Here is a 17,287-nt window from a genome sequence, read left to right on the forward strand (position 1 = left end):
AATTTCTCAGGTTGCTGTAAGTATATTTCGGAAATCTCTGTAATCCTATTATGTAACCGAACTTCTCTCTGTGAACTCAAAAAAATCTCAAAATTAACTCAATAAATAATACCACACTTCAAAAAACATAATGTATGATTCATGAGCATACTTAGTATCATTACATGTCTAATTTAATCCTACTCGATAACAATAGGACCTTCATGTACGATTTTGTCCGACTTCGAAACATTCCACATGTCCATGTTATGTTCATACATAATGCACCAACCCAAAATTATGTTGGGGTTAAATCCATGCGAATAAGAGGTTCCGGATATCGGAGGCAATGGACAATCGGGTTGTAACCGGAGGCCTATAAAGTGGTTGTTGTTAATCAACGCGATCACCAATCTCCTTCGTTTAAGTTGCTTGACACAAACGGTTATTTTTGGGGTGAATGTGAAACTATTATATTTTGAGAAAAAATGAACCACACAATTGAATGCATCGGCAATTAAGTGTCCACATATCGGCATGCTCATCCAATAATCCGTTGTGACCGGTTTGTCACCGTGAAGACGACGTTGATACGTAACAAATTGCTCGTTTAGACTAGCATCCCCATCTCTCAACATTGTCTTTTAAAAGGCCGAATTCTCCTTTAGTTTCCTTAACAAGCTTTGCCTTACATGAGTGATTGCGCACCCATCATATAGCTTGGCACCATGAGTGAATGACCCTAGTTGTTGTACGCCAACATGAAAACCACAATTACCATCCGGGGGGACGTCATCGGTGGATATAATGTATTCTCGAATGTATACGGGTAACTCTTCCAAATAGCCTTTATTAGGAGTCAATTGAGTTGGTTGGCTTGTACGACGCATCAAACCTTTTTTCTTCAAATCTCGCTAACTTATTTCACTTTTCTCCTCAATAGTCCTACCTCGTTTCTTATAGTCCTCCAAGTAATTTTCCGCGGTCCACTCATATGCACAAGTATCTCTAGTATTTTCATTTTGGTCACTCTTCTTCTTAGCCAATACCTTCGCATATTCTCTAAGTTGCTTTTTTTATTTCTTTCGAGCTTGGCCTACCTTTCCGTTTTCCTTTTTACGGTTCATAAACATTCTCCGAAGTTTCTGGATATATGATTTTCCACATGTCATCCCAAAAGATTTGTTTTTGGAGTTTGTTCATTCCTCGATACATCTTTATTACGGTTTTTTCCATTTCGTGATCACCGAACTCTTCTCCGGCTTCTTCACCATATATTGGAGGAGGAATGAAACTTAAATTCTTCCAAAAGGGATCAATATCGCATAAAGGGATTACTCCATTATCGTAGTTGAGTATCATATGGCGACAAGGAAGTACCATAGACTTCTTCATGTTACAAACACACACCTCATCCCGCTCGGTTTTCCACTTGTCAATCAACTTGATTTTTATGATCAACAACTTCATACATTTCCGAGATACGTTATAGTGGATTCCTTTCAATAATTGGTGATTAGCATAGTTTCTGGTCATTTTAAATATATGGATTTTTTGGAATTTCTCTTTGATTCTATCAGATTCGCGCTTGAAGTAACTTTTCATCGCTTTCCACACAGTTATGAAATTATCAACACATCCAAAAAGATTATTCTTCAACCGGTGGTGAGCCGACTCTACCAAACTTGTCACTTGATTTCCCAAGTGTTTATATTGGTTTGTATAGGCACTAACAAACCTCTCCTTGTGCGGTTCCAACCACTACCGAAGAACATATGATACAACATCGGGGTAATCGGGACTATCCTAATGGGCCATAAACTTCGCAAGATTTAGATAATACTATTCCTCGGCAACAGACCAACACAACGACTCTCATTCACCATTGAAAGCAACCCATTTAGCGTAATTTAGTTCGTATTTTTTTTCAAGCTCCTCTTTTGCATCCGCTCGTTCATCTTCCGGTAGCTTCTTAATCTCATCATATCCCTTTTTCATGGGTAGACAAATTATTGGCTTGCACTTACTCATCAAATTATACCATATATGGAACATACAAAGCATATTATGGGCTAACGGGAATAATACCTATATTTCGTTCATCAATGCGAATTCATTATTGGTCACTATAACCCCGGGAATATCGGAAGATTGCCTTAACTTGTTGTAGTGCCCAAATGTAACTAGGTTCTTGCTCATTTAGTATTTGGAGCATTTGAAGCGGTGAAATACTCATTGTCCTCATTTTGGCTACCTTGTCCATCTCTTGAGGAATTATCTTTGCCGCCATAAAATGTCCTTCAAGATGCTTCGGACGAGGGTGATTATGACGACCTTTCATAACCCAATAGAGAACCCATCCATACAAATATTTATTGTGATTAAATGCTAGCTTGAAGAGGAATTTAATCTTCTTTGAGAAATTTTTGTTCTTCCTATTTGTCTTTCCTTTACAAACATAACCCTTCCTCTTGTGGATTTTCTCAGGATCACCTCTTCTCTCACAAACCATTTCAAACCGTGTTTTGCTTTCATTCACATTCAAAACTAATACGCACATGTCTTTTTATGCATGTTGTCTAACCCAACTCTTTGCCTCTACCAGGTTTTTGAATACCAAATCATTCATGTAGTGATGGGATGTGTCATCGTACAAAATATCAACTGGGAAAGGTTGATTTTCCATTGGTATTGGATCACGTGCAACCTACAAGAAATAGCACAACGTCAATGCCAACCACAAACAAGAAACAAAGAGTAGTTCGGCAATGTAACAATTTTATCGATCATGCCGAACAGAAAGTTCGGTTATCTTTTCTCTAGAAATATTTTGCGACCTTGCCGAACTAAGATTTACTAATTTTCTCCTTATAAGTTCGGAAAACAGTTTATAACACACGATTAAACCGAACTCTTCGTTTCGGTTACCTAAGCTAATATACGATCTTGCCGAACTAGTATCTGTATACTCTGTACAAATAGTTCGGCAACGTTCTCTGGAAATACATAACCTAACTCTAAAAAACCTCCATTAAAATGGAGTTCGGTTATCTGCGTCTTCTTAATGAAGTAACCGAACTGTACATACAGAAGAGTTCGGTTACATCGCAAGGCAGGTTAGGTAACCGAACCTCTTTGACCTAGCCGAAATTTGTTACGGAAATTCAAGGTTTGGCCAATTTTTTGTACAATTCAAGCTACATTAACTAAATTTGAGCTATACATGAGTATCCATAACTTCATCTTCTGGTTGTGGTTGATAAAATCCATCATTTGGTTTGTCACATTGAGTTTGGGGAAGAATGCATTCATCATCTAAAAAATAATTCATATCCGGATCTTTATGAAGATTGACAAATACATTAGGAGCTGTAGGAGGTTCTGATTCAGATGAGGAACTATCATCACATGAATCGGTCAAATCATATTTAGAAAACTCAAAATAAGATTTTTTGGGTTCACCCCTCTTTTTGTTCCTCTTTTCTTCTTCTTCTTTCTCTCAATAATTATGATTCTAACAAACCTATCATATTATTAACTCACTAATCACTAAATAATTAATACACTAACACTAAGAAATCATTACACTAACACTAATTTGATTACCAATGACTTTTTTGGTATTAACAAAAAACTAAGATAAGAGGTGACTCATGTTTACTTCCATTATCCACCCATAGTAGTCCCCCACAAAAAGGGACTAGTCCCCAAAAAATGCTTCCAGAAGAAAGAGAGCAGTTTGCCCTTACCGAAGCCTTCAAAGCATCCACCCATTATGCTTCGAGAACAAACATTATGAACAATAATTGTTCGACTTTGGCACAGTTTCTAAATCCTCAACATCCACATATTTAAGGTGTGACATCTCACCTGACGGACATTTAAAATGTGATTCATCATCACAAACCCACATTAAGAATTTCAGAATTATTGGGAGACACGATTAGACACCGTCCAGTGATATTATTGCAACACAACAAAAGATGGGGAAAAAAACTATGCACGCATCACCCTCCCAAGTCCCACCACCACGACCAGAAAGATCTTTATTTTCTTTTCAGCAAAAAGATAACCACAAGCAGTAGACTTGCAGCAAGAAAAGAAAACAACCGATGGCAAAACAAAACAAACATGGAAATTATGCAATTATCATCGCTCTTGTGTCGATGCTAATGTAGCAAGGATACTTCACTAGACACTGGACATTCACCACTTCATCCCTTCCCTCCTTATCCTAGGTGAGTAGGCGGTGTTACACTCACCACGCATTTCACGATTCACGTAAAAGTCTTTGCTATTTTCTAAAGATCTTTTCTAAATTTTACGGTGAAACATATGAGATCACTTCAAACAACCATGACTTTCATATGGGATAAAATGCTTTAAGTAGATTGTCTACTTGATTAGATCCACAAGTCCCCAAATTGATCGCCTTTAAAAGATAGTAACAAAATTTAGCTCAATCTGCTTCATCATTTAGAAATATGGAGGTTTTTTCTTACAGTTTCATTCTACTACTTCCTCTTATTTTGCTTCCTCTATACTTCTTCATCAAATTCAATCATCAAAACAAACATAACAATCCTCCTAGTCCTCCCAAACTTCCTATCATTGGTAACTTACATCAACTAGGCAAACCTCCTCACCGTATTCTCCATAAACTCTCCCAAAAATACGGCCCCATCATGCTTCTACAACTAGGCAGTATACCCACACTCGTAATCACATCGGCCGAGGCAGCCGAACAAGTCTTAAAAACACATGATCTTGATTTTTGTAATAGACCTCCATTGGCCGGTCCGAAACGTCTTACATATAATTACTTAGATATTATTTTTTGTCCTTACAGTGAGTATTGGATAGAGATGAGGAAAATATGTGCTCTTCAACCTTTTAGTGTGAAAAGAGTGCAATCTTTTGCAGTAATCAGAGAGGAAGAAGTTTCAGTTATAATGGATTCCATCTCTAACGCTACCGGTCCTATTGATATTTATAAGTTGTTGATAAGTTTAATAGACAAGATTCTCTCGAGGGTTGTTTTTGGGAAGACATTTCAAAGTAGAGATCAATCCAGTGACGGTACACTTCAGGATATCCTTCTCGAAACCATGGCGATAATCAGTGGGTTTTCAGCGTCTGACTATTTTCCTACTGTTGGTTGGATTTTTGACAGGATTACTGGATTCCATAGGAGAATTGAGAAATGCTTTCATGAATTCGATGATTTCTTTCAGCAAATCATGGACGTGCATCTCAACCCGGAGAGACAGAAATCCTCGCATGAAGATCTCATAGATGTTTTGCTGAAAATCAAACAGGACGGATCAAGTACTGTTCGTCTCACTAATGATTATATCAAAGCAATTCTTTGGGTACGTGGTTTATCTTATTTTTATTCAATCACCATTCTGATATCTATAAGGTATAGGCTAGGCAAGCAGTTTGCACCAAAAAACCGGCCAACCCACCTAATGATTAAGCAGCAACAGACCTATGGTTGATAGTGCAATTACCTATTTCTCTGCTTACCATAAGCTAAGAGCAAACGAAATGGTTTTTTTGATTTATTTCCTTTGTCATAACTTGTAATACGAGAAAGAGATATATTTTCAGGACGTATGTATTGGAGGGATAGACACATCTGCTGTAACCATGAGTTGGGCAATGACGGAACTGATGAAGAATCCAGAAGCAATGAAAAAAGTACAGGAAGAGATCAGAAGTCATGATTTAGGAGTGAAAAGGATGGTACAAGAATCTGACCTTGATCACTTCTTGTACCTAAAAATGGTGGTTAAAGAGACTCTACGACTACACCCACCAGCTGCATTGTTGATTCCAAGAGAAAATACAAAGCATCATGTCATCCAAGGATACGATGTATACCCGAATACTAGGATCCTAATTCCTAATAAATGCATGGGCTATCATGAGGAATCCAAAGTATTGGGATAAGCCGGACGAATTCATCCCAGAGAGGTTTGAAAATCGCTACGTTGATTACGCTGGAGGACAAAATTTTGATTTCATACCTTTCGGTGGAGGTCGAAGGAGTTGCCCTGGAATGAATATGGCGCTCATATCGATTGAGCTTATCCTGGCCAATCTACTCTACTGCTTCAATTGGGAATTGCCAAACGGCATGAAAAAGGAAGACATAAACATGGAGGAATCGTCGGGTCTTAGTGTTCATAAGAAATATCCACTTGAGCTTATACTCACCAAGTACTTGGTAAAGGTATAAACGAGCAGTGCGAAGACCAATTGTAATTGGGATTATATGTGTGTAAGTTTTAGGATTAATCACAGTGAAAAAAATAATCAATCTAGGATTTTTACTTCTTAATTCCGGCACTGCCGGAAGTAGTTCTCTTATCCTAGAAACAGTGTTAGAGTCTCGCTCGTTCCAAAATTGGGTTATGTTTGAAGTACTGAATTGACATTTCTCATTTGCTTTCAGTTACCCAAGCAAATTTGCTGTGTATCATCAAATGGAGTCATGTTTCTCGGAGATGGTCCTTATGTGATGTGTGATGCTAGTAATATGAAGGAGAAACTTCTGTTGGAGTAAAATACTATCAAAAGCTCATTCCAGTAAAAATGACTTTACAATCAATTAGTAACACAAAGGAACTAACATGAGTACAAATTAGTATTGTTAATCTTAGATTCTTAGCACCTTTTGGTGCATGTTTTAGCAGGAAGAAAAGAATGTAGCAAGTAGTATTGGACCTGCTGTGCCAAAAATTGATCATGTATTGCAAAACAAAGAGAGCAATTTGGTGTTTTTTTCAAAGCCAATTCAAATTGTGCTAGTTAGTGACTTTTGTTGATGGAGGCTTAAACCCAAGACATCTATTGTTATTGATGGGCATCAGTTGCTAGATCAAGACTAGGGGTTCAGTTCAACACTTCCTGGCAGGCAAAATTTATTTCAAGACTGAGCCTTAATCCAGATATTAAAATTAAGTAATGCAACCAGAAATAGTCTAATCCGATTAGAGATTGGAGTATGCACAAAAGTAATTTATAGAAAATTAAATCTAACCGCTAAAGATTCATACCAAAAAAAAAAAACCTGACCCATTTCTCATAGTTTTGATTTCTAATTTCCACAACCACTTTAGTGAAACCTTCACCAGCTGCCACCGCCGCCTCCGTAGCCACCACCACCGCGAGGAGGTCTTTGGTTAGCATAGCTGACATGAATAGTCCTCCCAGCAAGTTCCTTGCCATCCATCCCAGTTATAGCTGCACTGGCACTCTCCTCGGAACTATAATTAACAAATCCAAATCCCCTTGATTTCCCATTTTCTCTGTCAGTGATAACTTTAGCTTCAAGAACTTCACCGAAAGTGGAGAATGCTTCCTTTAGAGAATAATCATCAGTCGAATATGAAAGACTTCCGACAAACAGGTTTGATCCTCCAGACATACACCTGAGAGAATTGTACATGGACGGTAAAGAACCATGCCCATTTGAAGCAATAATGTTTTGGGATATGCTTTGTTTTAGGAGGCTACCGATTCTAGCAGCAAAAGCCATTTTGATTTGATTCTTAGGATGGAAGATGGGTTTAGGGTTCGAATTGAAGGAGATGGAGATGGAGAGGAAGAGAGAGAGAGAGAGGCGGCCCCGCTTGCTAGGGTTTGAGTTTGAGGGTTCCGCAGTTTTAGCTTCTCCTCGTACAGATTTATATAACTGGGTATTTCATTTGAGCTCATGCACTCAGGCTGGCCCTGTTGGGCTTAATCAACAAATCACCAAGTTTGGATCCGTCTCAGACTCTCATTTGTAAAACGTACAAATCTTATGATTAAGATTATATACTTAGACTTCTAACCAATTGTCATCAACAAGTATAAATGGAATCATTTTTTGGGACTACTCTAAAATGGTGGGGACTATTATTTGATAGGGGTATCACACTAAATTCTTAAGAAGTGTCCTAAAAAGTTAGGGAATACTAATCTGTCCTTATCCTAATTAAGATTATAATTAATCTTAATAACTCACTAATTTAACCATTACTCACTAATCTAATCCATTAAATTAAAACATAAAAACAAAACAGATTTTTCAAAAACTATTCTTTTTCTTCTTTTCTTTTCCTCTTTCGTATACATCGATGTTAATCGTCGATTCGAAAAAAATTCATCGTCGATTAATCCATCTTTATAAACAATGCGTACCAAACAAACTCCAAGACTTCCAGGATCGAGTCCACGACTCGCAAATATAGCAAATCTCCCAAAAGAATTGGCCATTGATAAAGAACTTGAAACAAAGTTGAGAGGCAAAATCAATCATCCAACAACAACCAAGAAGTCTGATTCAAGTGATATGCAAATATGCGAGTAATTTCCTTCATACCCATTCCTTTTGATTCGTTTTTTGTTGCAGAAATCGATTAGAAATCATCAAAACCCATTGAAAATGGTAGTTACAGTAGACATTTCGGCTAGGAAAATTTTGAAAACCCTAATATTTTTGTAACCGAACTTTCAATATGAAGAACAGTTCGGCAATGTCGCAAACTTTATCCATTTTTAGGTAACCGAACTGTTTAGTTCGGTTAGCTCGAAATAAAATCTTGTGTAACCGAACTTTTTCTTTAGTATGCGAAATTTGAGTTCGGTGTAGTCGATAAATTATATAGGTAACCGAACTTTGGTATAGCATAGTTCAGTTAGGTCGCAAAACAATACCCTAGATATTCCTAACCGAACTTCTTATTTAGTATGGGAAATTTGAGTTCGGTGTAGTTGATAAATTATGCCGAACTTTGCTATAGCATAGTTCGGTTAGATCGTAAAATAAAACCCTAGATATTCCTAACCGAACTTGTTCTTTGGAATTAGAAATTTGAGTTAGGTTTATTCGATAAATTATATAAGTAACCGAACTTTGGTATACCAAAGTTCGGTTAGCTCGTAATTTCTAATAGGTAACCGAACTATAGTCTGTTAACACCAAATATGTCGTTCGATTACTTCGCAACTCATGCTAGATAACCGATCCGTTAGTTCGGTTATTTAAACAACTCATGTAAGCTTGCCGAACTTTAGTCTGTTTATAACTTATGTTTGATTTAGTCCCATGTTATTGATTTATTTGATAAGAAAATATTATGTTTAGCTAATATTGTGGTTTTTATTCATTAGGAAGAAAGGAAAGAGATTTAATCCCCATCTAGATGAAGATTTGAGAACTCCCACCCCTAGTGGTAGAATACATTTGGATTTTCGAAATCGTGGTACTAAAAATGCTTAAATTCTTGTAATGTAATCCAAGATGTTAATAAAGAGGTGATGGAGAATGATGAAGAACAAAATGATGATGAAGAAGAGCAAAGAAATGAAACCACTAGAAATGAAGAGGTTGAAGAACAAAGAGAACAAGTTGAAGATGCAGAGGAAGAGCCGTTGGAAGAAGAAGGACAAGAGGAAGAAGAAGAAGAAGCGGATGCAGATAATGGAGAGGAGGGAGATAAGGAAGAGGAAGAAGATAAAGAAGAGGAGGAATAGGAAGAAGATGAGAACGAGATAAAAGATCTATAAATTGTTCCCGTTGAAGAGAAAAGGAAGCCGAATCCGTCGGGTCCTAGATATTCACACATTCCCCCTGACGATTTGTGTTTCTCACCAGTGAGCCCAACTTATGGTACTCCAATTGATGGAGGGGCAATATTGTTTGGCTACAAACACTCATGGGATGCGAAGATCTATGCGACAAAGGTATTCTTAAGTTCATTCTTAACTAGTAAAACAAGTTTAAGATGTTGTGGACATATGTTTCGTTAAGTGTTAATAGTGTGATGTTATTATTGTAGGATCATAATGATGAAATTCGTCTTATTCGTCGTCAAAATGCTTCCAAATGGGATCTTTCGAATGAGTGTTAAGAGTTTCAGGACAAGGTTAAAGAATGCGTGTTATGGAGAGCCCTTTAGTTGGAACATAAGGACTTTGACATTGTTGTCGTTTCTGCATTTCTAGAGAGGCATTATCCGGAGAGATATACCATGCATCTTCCATTTGGAGAGATGGAAATTACTCATGATGATTGCATGAGAATCACCGGCCTACCAGTGGAAGGTAATTGTCTTCGAGAAGGCTACAACCAATCGATTAGTTATGAATCTCTTGAGGCATTGGTTGTAAAGTGTCTAGGATGGTATCCAAGAAAGGACCAATATGAGTTTAGACGTTCCGTGAAGGAACCTAAACGTGTAGATGAGTATAATCCAGAGGAAGAAAATGGAGCTTCGAAGAAGATGGTGAAGAAATTCAAGATGGTGAAGAAATTCAAGATGGTAAGGTTGAAGGAAACATTTGCGGATACAAATAAGAAGGTAAAGAGCAGACGGTTGGTGATGCACGAGGAGAATCTTAAGCACCATGTCACTGCTTATTGGTTATATCATCTAGGAACTGTTATTTTCCCCGACACCTCTAGAAATAGGGTGGATGCACATTATCTATAGATTTTGGAGAATCTCGATGAGATTAACAACTACTCATGGGACACTAGAGTGCTTGCATTTGTGTTAGGAGAGATGGCTAAAGGGTCGAGGATTAAGACAACTCAAATTGGAGGGTACTTAACTCTTATTCAGGTGACCTTCTACATTATTACTTAACTCTTATTCACTAAGATTTTCTGTTTCCAATTTAATTTCATCTACGTGTTTAATATTTTTGTTTTTTCGCATAGGTTTGGATCTACGACCACTTCCCTTCACTGAAATTGGCTATGGAAAAGAAACCTTATCCCTATGGCCAACCTACAACAGGAAAATGGGTGTTTTTGGATGTACAAAAGAAGTTTAAAGAAGAGCAGTTGGCTTCGTTAAGGGGTAAATTGAATAATTTTACGGTAAAAGATGTGGTGTTTCACCCATACACGGTACACGATGATGAAGAGGTACCCGAAGAAGAAATGCAAGGTTACTCAGTCGTCTCGGGTTACTATGGACCAATTTGGTATCCTAACGGCTACGCAATCTATAATCCAAAGAAATTACTAAGACAACTTTCTTGTGTCCAAATGGATCCAGACGTGGAGAAATAAAATTTCGAGTTGCATGTTCGAGGAACAAAGAACACCGAGAACTATTTTATCTCAAAATACGAACCAACTCCTACGGTAGAACATTGGAATGATTTAAGGAAATGCTACATACCTGGAGGTGATTATGTACCTTGTGGTGAAGATGTAAATGCATGTGATGAAGATTACCTGAAGTGGTATCGAGATATTAGTCATCCATTTGTGATTAATAAAGAACAACAAGCTCGTACTGATAAGGAAAAGGCGAAGGCAAAGGACGGGGAGGCTAAGAGAGCTCAGAAGGAGATGCTTATTTGTGAAGAAGAATCCGTTCGGTTATGGGATAATGTGGTAAGAAAATTTCTTATCTTTATACTTTAAGTTGTTACAAAGTATAGAAAATATATTTACTTATGGTTAAAATTTGAATCAGGTGAAAAAGGGTAAGAAATTGCTGAAAAAATGAGTGACTAGAATCCTTAGTGGAGAGTCGATGTCAGCAGAGGAACAAACCGTGCTCCATGGCCAGTGGGAGGAACTTATATCTCAAAGAATGGTGGAGGAGAGTCGGTCTAAGCAATTGAAGAAGGGTCGACAACAAAGAGAAGGTTCAAGCCGCGACGCTCATGGAGGAGATGGATTTGGTGGAGGAATTCAATCCCCAATTGATGAGGGAGTTCAACACAACACTCGTGGTAAAAGAGTTCGTCGTAGTGGTCATTGAATCCCTTCTTTTCTTTTATTTTCATGTGGTTGTAGTTTTAAAAAACATCTTAGTTATGGATTATGTGTGTTTTGAACAATTAGTTAGGGAGTTTGGTATGTATAACAGTTTTATATTTATTTAAATTGGGTTTGTGTTTCAATTTTATATTTGGTTCATAAGTAGCGTGCAACATTATCTTGAATGAAAAGGCTATAGGATAGAGTTCGGCTAGCCAGAAATTCGCAGCAGGAAACCGAACACCTAGTTCGGCAACCTGCAATTGATTACCAGGCAACCGAAACCCAGTTCGGCGACCAGAAACATTTGACCAGGTCACTGAACAATAAGTTCGGCAACCTGTGAAATATGACCAGGGATCCGAACCGTTAGTTCAGTGACCTCATAATATCTCAGGTTAACAAACTATTATCTATAATACAATGGCAGGTTCCGGAGAATAGTTCGGTTACCTGGAAAATTTAGGAGATCATCGAACACTTACTTTGGTTAGCTCGCAAAGTATAGATACCTTACAGAACTACTCTCTGTAGACTCAAATTTTACTTTGTCCACAAGTTGAAAGACTCATTCTCTTCATTTAGAAATCACAAAAATGCACTGTTAAGTTTGATTTAGAGTGGTTTGTGTGTTACTTATATGTTTAGTTTAGGTTTGTGGCCTAAAATAGTAGTTAGGTAACCTGGTAAAGTTTCTCAAGTTGCTGAACGTATATTTCGGCAATCTCTGTAATCCTACTATGTAACCGAACTTCTCTCTGTGAACTCAAAAAAATATCAAAATTAACTCAATAAATAATACCACACTTCAAAAAACTCCGCAACATTTAGACAATACTCTTTCATTATTAGAACTTTATGAAAGCATTGAGCCAATTGAACACTCGTCGGATGCGCAATAAAGAGTTGTGTTATCTCTCCCTCCGAATCCACATCCTTTTGAACCACGTAGTCTTTCTCTTTGGCCAAAAAACAACAATTGTTGCATCATTTGTTGATCTCTTTGTTCCTTCTTTCTAATTGTTTCGATTGCATTGCAAAAGGTGGACAAAGATTAGTGGTTATCCTTGTTATCCTCCTTTACTATTTGGAGCATTTGAAGCGGTGAAATACCAATTTTCCACATTTTGGCTACCTTCTCCATCTCTTGTGGAATTAGCTTTGTCGCCATAAAATGTCCTTCAAGATGCTCCGGACGCGGGTGGTTATGACGACCTTCCATAACCCTGTAGGGAACCCATCCATCCAAATATTTGTTGTAATTAAATGTTAGATTTAAGGGGCACATTGGTATTGGATCACATTCAACCTACAAGAAATAACACAACGTCAACGGCAACCACAAACAAGAAACAAAGAGTAGTTCGACGATGTAAGAATTTTATCAATCAAGCCGAACAGAAAGTTCGGTTATGTTTTCTCTAGAAATATTTTGCGACCTTGCCGACTAAGCTTGACTAATTTTCTCCTCATAAGTTTCGGTTACCTAAGCTTATATACGATCTATCCGAACTATTATCTGTATACTCTGTACAAATAGTTCGGCAATGTTTTCTGGAACTACATAACCAAACTTTAAAAGAACCTCTATTAAAATGGAGTTCGGTTACCTGCGTCTTCTGAATGAAGTAACCGAACTGTACATACAGAACAGTTCGGTTACGTCGCATGGCATGTTAGGTAACCGAACCACGTTGACCTAGCCAAAATTTCTTCTTGAAATTTTCGATTTTGCCAATTTTTTGCACAATTCAAGATACATTAACTAAATTTGAGCCATACCTGAGTACCCATATCCTCATCTTCTATTTGTGGTGGATAAAATCCATCATTTGGTTCATCACATTGAGTTTGGGGAAGAATGCATTCATCATCTAAAAAATAACTCATATCCGGATCTTTATGAAGATTGACAAATACATTAGTAGATATAGGAGGTTTTGATTCAGATGATGAGCTATAATCACATGAATCACTCAAATCATATTTTTGAAAACTCAAAATAAGATTTTTTGGGTTTACCCTCTTTTTGTTCATCTTCTTCTTCTTCTTCTTCTTCTTCTTCTCAATAATGCTGATTCTAACAAACCTATCATATTATTAACTCACTAATCACTAACTAATTATTACACTAACACTAAGAAATCATTACACTAACACTAATTTGATTACCAAGGGCTTTTTTGGTATTAACAAAAAATTAGGATAAGGGGTGACCCAAGTTTACTTCCACTATCCACCCATAGTAGTCCCCCCACAAAAAGGGAGTAGTCCCCAAAAAATGATTCTATAAATGATACCTGCATAAGGCCTATTCCTATGCACATGCCAAAAAAAAGTTGTTTGGCATACCAAGTGGCATGGCTAACCAATTGTGTCGCTATGAGAAAATCAAAAAGCGACCGAGTTTCCAGCAAGCGTTATCGCTGGCGATATTGTCAATAACGCTCGATATTTATTCTAGCACTAGCGTTTTAATTAATATCGCCAATGTTTGACTTTCTAATACCTATAAATACCACACCTTGTTCATCTATACTTCACACTTCCATTCTCAACTTTTCTCCGCTCTTCTGTTCTCTTTGCTAAGAAATTATCTTTCATTTTACTAATATGGCGAGTGAGAAAAGAAAAAGAAACAAAAAAGTCAAAGGATCTACTAGTACCCCAGCCAGTGGATTAAGCTTTATTGTGGATAAATATTATGAGTTTGAAAATGTTAGACAAGTAGAGGGTGATGGTGTGTTCTCTAATAACATATTTGACCATCCAGAAAGAGTTAATTCAGTAAATCTAAGAGGTGGATGGTCTGAGTTCCATATGATTTTTCAGTTACTTCCCCCTATTGTTCAAGAAAGAGTCCGAAGATATCCTTGGGGACATTTATATCATATACAACCTAGAAACCATTGGAATCGAGGAGTTCAAGTTATATTAGAACCATTGCGGAAGATTACAAAGACGTTCTTTTTCAAAGACTTTGAATGCGGTAAGTAAGTTTTTTATAGTAATTAAATTTTTAGATTATGTATTTTGTTTGATAAATTTCAACAAACTCTAATTATGAATAATTGTTGTTAATAGGAGTTACACCGATAGATTTGTACTTGTTAACGGGAATTCCATGTGCTGGAAACTTACTTCCACTTAACAAACTGAATTGGTTATCAGAAAATAAATGGAAACAAAGACTTCGTTTATACTCAAATGAAGTAGAATTAAATGATTCATATAGACAAATAAAAGCGAATGGGTTAAAAGTGGCTGGGTTGAAAAGTTTTTTGAAACGTTATGCTAAGAAAATGAATGAGAACAGGTTAGCACATAATCAATATTTTTTCCCTAGCCTTTATGAGATGCTCGAACGTCTATTTGTAATGTGGACACTAGGCCAATGTGTATTTCCAAATGCTAGCTCAGTGATCTTAATTGTTTTTCTCGAAGCATTAGAAGATTTAGAGCAAGCACCAACATATGATTGCGGGTCTCCAATTTTATCAGAGATTTATTTATCCCTCGGTGATTGTTCGACGTGTGTCAAAGATAATTTTAATGCTTTTTGGGGAGTGCTGGAGGTAAGAACCAATATTTTTCACACTATTTGTTTGTTATTTCACATGAAAAATTTAGTAAAAAATAATTTTATTATTTTCGGTATTGGTGGTATACATATTTCTGTGTTTCAGAATCTTCTCTTAAGAATCACACCAATGTTTTTCCGGTCATACTGAAGTACGATTCCGAGAATTGGCAACAAGAACAGATTGAAGATGGTCAACATACTGCTATTGTTCATAAGATTCAGCAGTTGTGAAGAACATGCCTTAACCTTGTCTCCCAGCCGTATGAAGCAATCCCTGAGTTCGAAGAAGAACAATCTCGGAAAATGGTACAGATAAGCCTTACAAGGATCGTTTTATACAACCCTATTTATGAAAAAGGGTGTTTTGTATATGGTGAAAGACAACTTCTTCAGCTGCAAAGAAGATCAGTGATAGCCATCAACCCCTATCCAAGTTCAGAGGTTTGTGAAGACGACTACTTGAAATTGATAAGGGAAGGTCATCATTGGCAAGAAGCTGATGAATTGATTCAGGAGCCAATGAACAAAAATGAGTACCTATTTCTGTTTAACATTATTTTCAATCCCAATATTGCTATGCAACCGCAAATTTTGGGTCGGATGGATTTTCCAGCTTTAGGTAGGATGCCACTTTCCGATGAATTTCTTCCTTCCCAACCTCCACCAAAGACAGGCGACACATTTGCATATTCTTCTCAAAGTTCATCGGCAACTTTGCCACCATTTTCTTGGGATGTACAGACCATATCCACCATGATAGACACATTTTTGTGTCTAATTTGATCTCAATACTATATATTGTTGGCACTCGATTTTGTACTAATTTTTTTATTTTATGTATTTGTAGGTATTTTTTGGAAATAAATATTTTAAGAAAATTCGGCTCGAAAAGTTGATTTTGGCACCCGGAGGGCACGTGTTATTCGGACTCCCAAGTTTGGATAAGGGGTAACCTAATTACTAAGGGGCACCCCCAGGTCACCCCCAAGGCATCTGCTATTCGCACCCCAGTCCAGGATAAGGGGCACCTTCTTCAACAATTCAAATTCTCAAAATTGGCGGGAAAAATGTTCACACACAGGAGAATTTTCGATCAAAGAAATGAAGTAGTGGTAAGTCGATTCAATGGCTGAATTTTGGTAGAAAGATGTGATTTAGCCTAAGGAAGATAGTTTGGGTGTCGAATTTGATCGGAATTGGCTGGAAATATCGATTTGATTCTCGAGCTCAAAACAGAGCTACACGGAGTGAACACGACCTGTACACGGTGTTGTGTGTGTTTTGGTTGTGCATGGAAGTGTTTTGGAGGAGTTGGATGACTTATGAGGCATGTATAATCCTTACTAGAGCGTGCAGGATCCAAGTTTACGTGTGAAATTCTAAATCCAAGTTTACGTAAGAAAATATTCAAAAATAATGTTATTCACTGCCGAGTAAAGACGAATTATTTGGAGTTATGGCGAGGGATTTCAGCGTGTCTTTTAGTATAAATATGATCTTTGGGTCTACTAGAATGGCTGTCGAGAGTTTGGGGAGGTTTGGAGGCGAGCAGAGAGGCGCAGGAGGAGTTGCAGAGAAGTTACCTGCTGCTGCTGCTGCCATTAACACGCCTGAAGAACACGAAGAACGGACTCGCAGAAGCAGTCGTTCCTCAACAGTGAAATCGACTGTCGTCTGTGGGTCGTAGTTCTTCAGCGACAACAGCACCTCAGCTCTGTCGTTGATTCTGGACACCTTCTGTGGGTCGCAGAGTTCTGTTTTACATCAATTTCTTGTATTTCTCTTCATTGTAAAACACTTTTGAGCATCAATGAAATATTTTGAGGGCATTTTTACTATGATGAGTTAAACCCCAACACTGGGGCGACGGAGGAGGCCGAGCTTCATAAATGGGTAATTTTATTAATTCTTTTTAAGACTTTTGCATTAAAAATTAAGTGAAATATGAT

The 17,287-nt window shown here is 37.4% G+C and overlaps 2 protein-coding genes across 2 annotated transcripts; one reads left to right on the plus strand and one right to left on the minus strand.

Annotated features, from left to right (window-relative positions):
• The first annotated feature begins 4,099 nt into the window (after window positions 1-4,099).
• LOC113326733 (cytochrome P450 71B36-like) lies at window positions 4,100-6,489 on the plus strand. The gene is made up of 2 exons (XM_026574397.1): window positions 4,100-5,351; window positions 5,593-6,489. Exons 1-2 carry the CDS (start codon window positions 4,464-4,466, stop codon window positions 5,932-5,934), a joined length of 1,230 nt encoding a protein of 409 aa, XP_026430182.1. The 5' UTR covers window positions 4,100-4,463; the 3' UTR covers window positions 5,935-6,489.
• A 392-nt stretch (window positions 6,490-6,881) lies between these two features.
• LOC113326734 (glycine-rich RNA-binding protein 2, mitochondrial-like) lies at window positions 6,882-7,642 on the minus strand. Its single transcript, XM_026574398.1, has one exon. The coding sequence runs from the start codon at window positions 7,523-7,525 to the stop codon at window positions 7,115-7,117; it is 411 nt and encodes a 136-aa protein (XP_026430183.1). The 5' UTR covers window positions 7,526-7,642; the 3' UTR covers window positions 6,882-7,114.
• Between the last annotated feature and the right edge of the window lie 9,645 nt (window positions 7,643-17,287).

Source organism: Papaver somniferum, unplaced genomic scaffold, assembly GCF_003573695.1.
Source record: "Papaver somniferum cultivar HN1 unplaced genomic scaffold, ASM357369v1 unplaced-scaffold_10, whole genome shotgun sequence".
NCBI lineage: Eukaryota > Viridiplantae > Streptophyta > Magnoliopsida > Ranunculales > Papaveraceae > Papaver > Papaver somniferum.

Bases quoted from the DNA above. Each gene is read 5' to 3' on its own strand.
- LOC113326733 (XM_026574397.1), top strand. From the start codon at position 4,464: ATGGAGGTTTTTTCTTACAGTTTCATTCTACTACTTCCTCTTATTTTG. The intron at 5,352-5,592 runs GTACGTGGTTTA...ATATATTTTCAG, and splicing joins ATATCAAAGCAATTCTTTGG to GACGTATGTATTGGAGGGAT.
- LOC113326734 (XM_026574398.1), bottom strand. From the start codon at position 7,525: ATGGCTTTTGCTGCTAGAATCGGTAGCCTCCTAAAACAAAGCATATCC.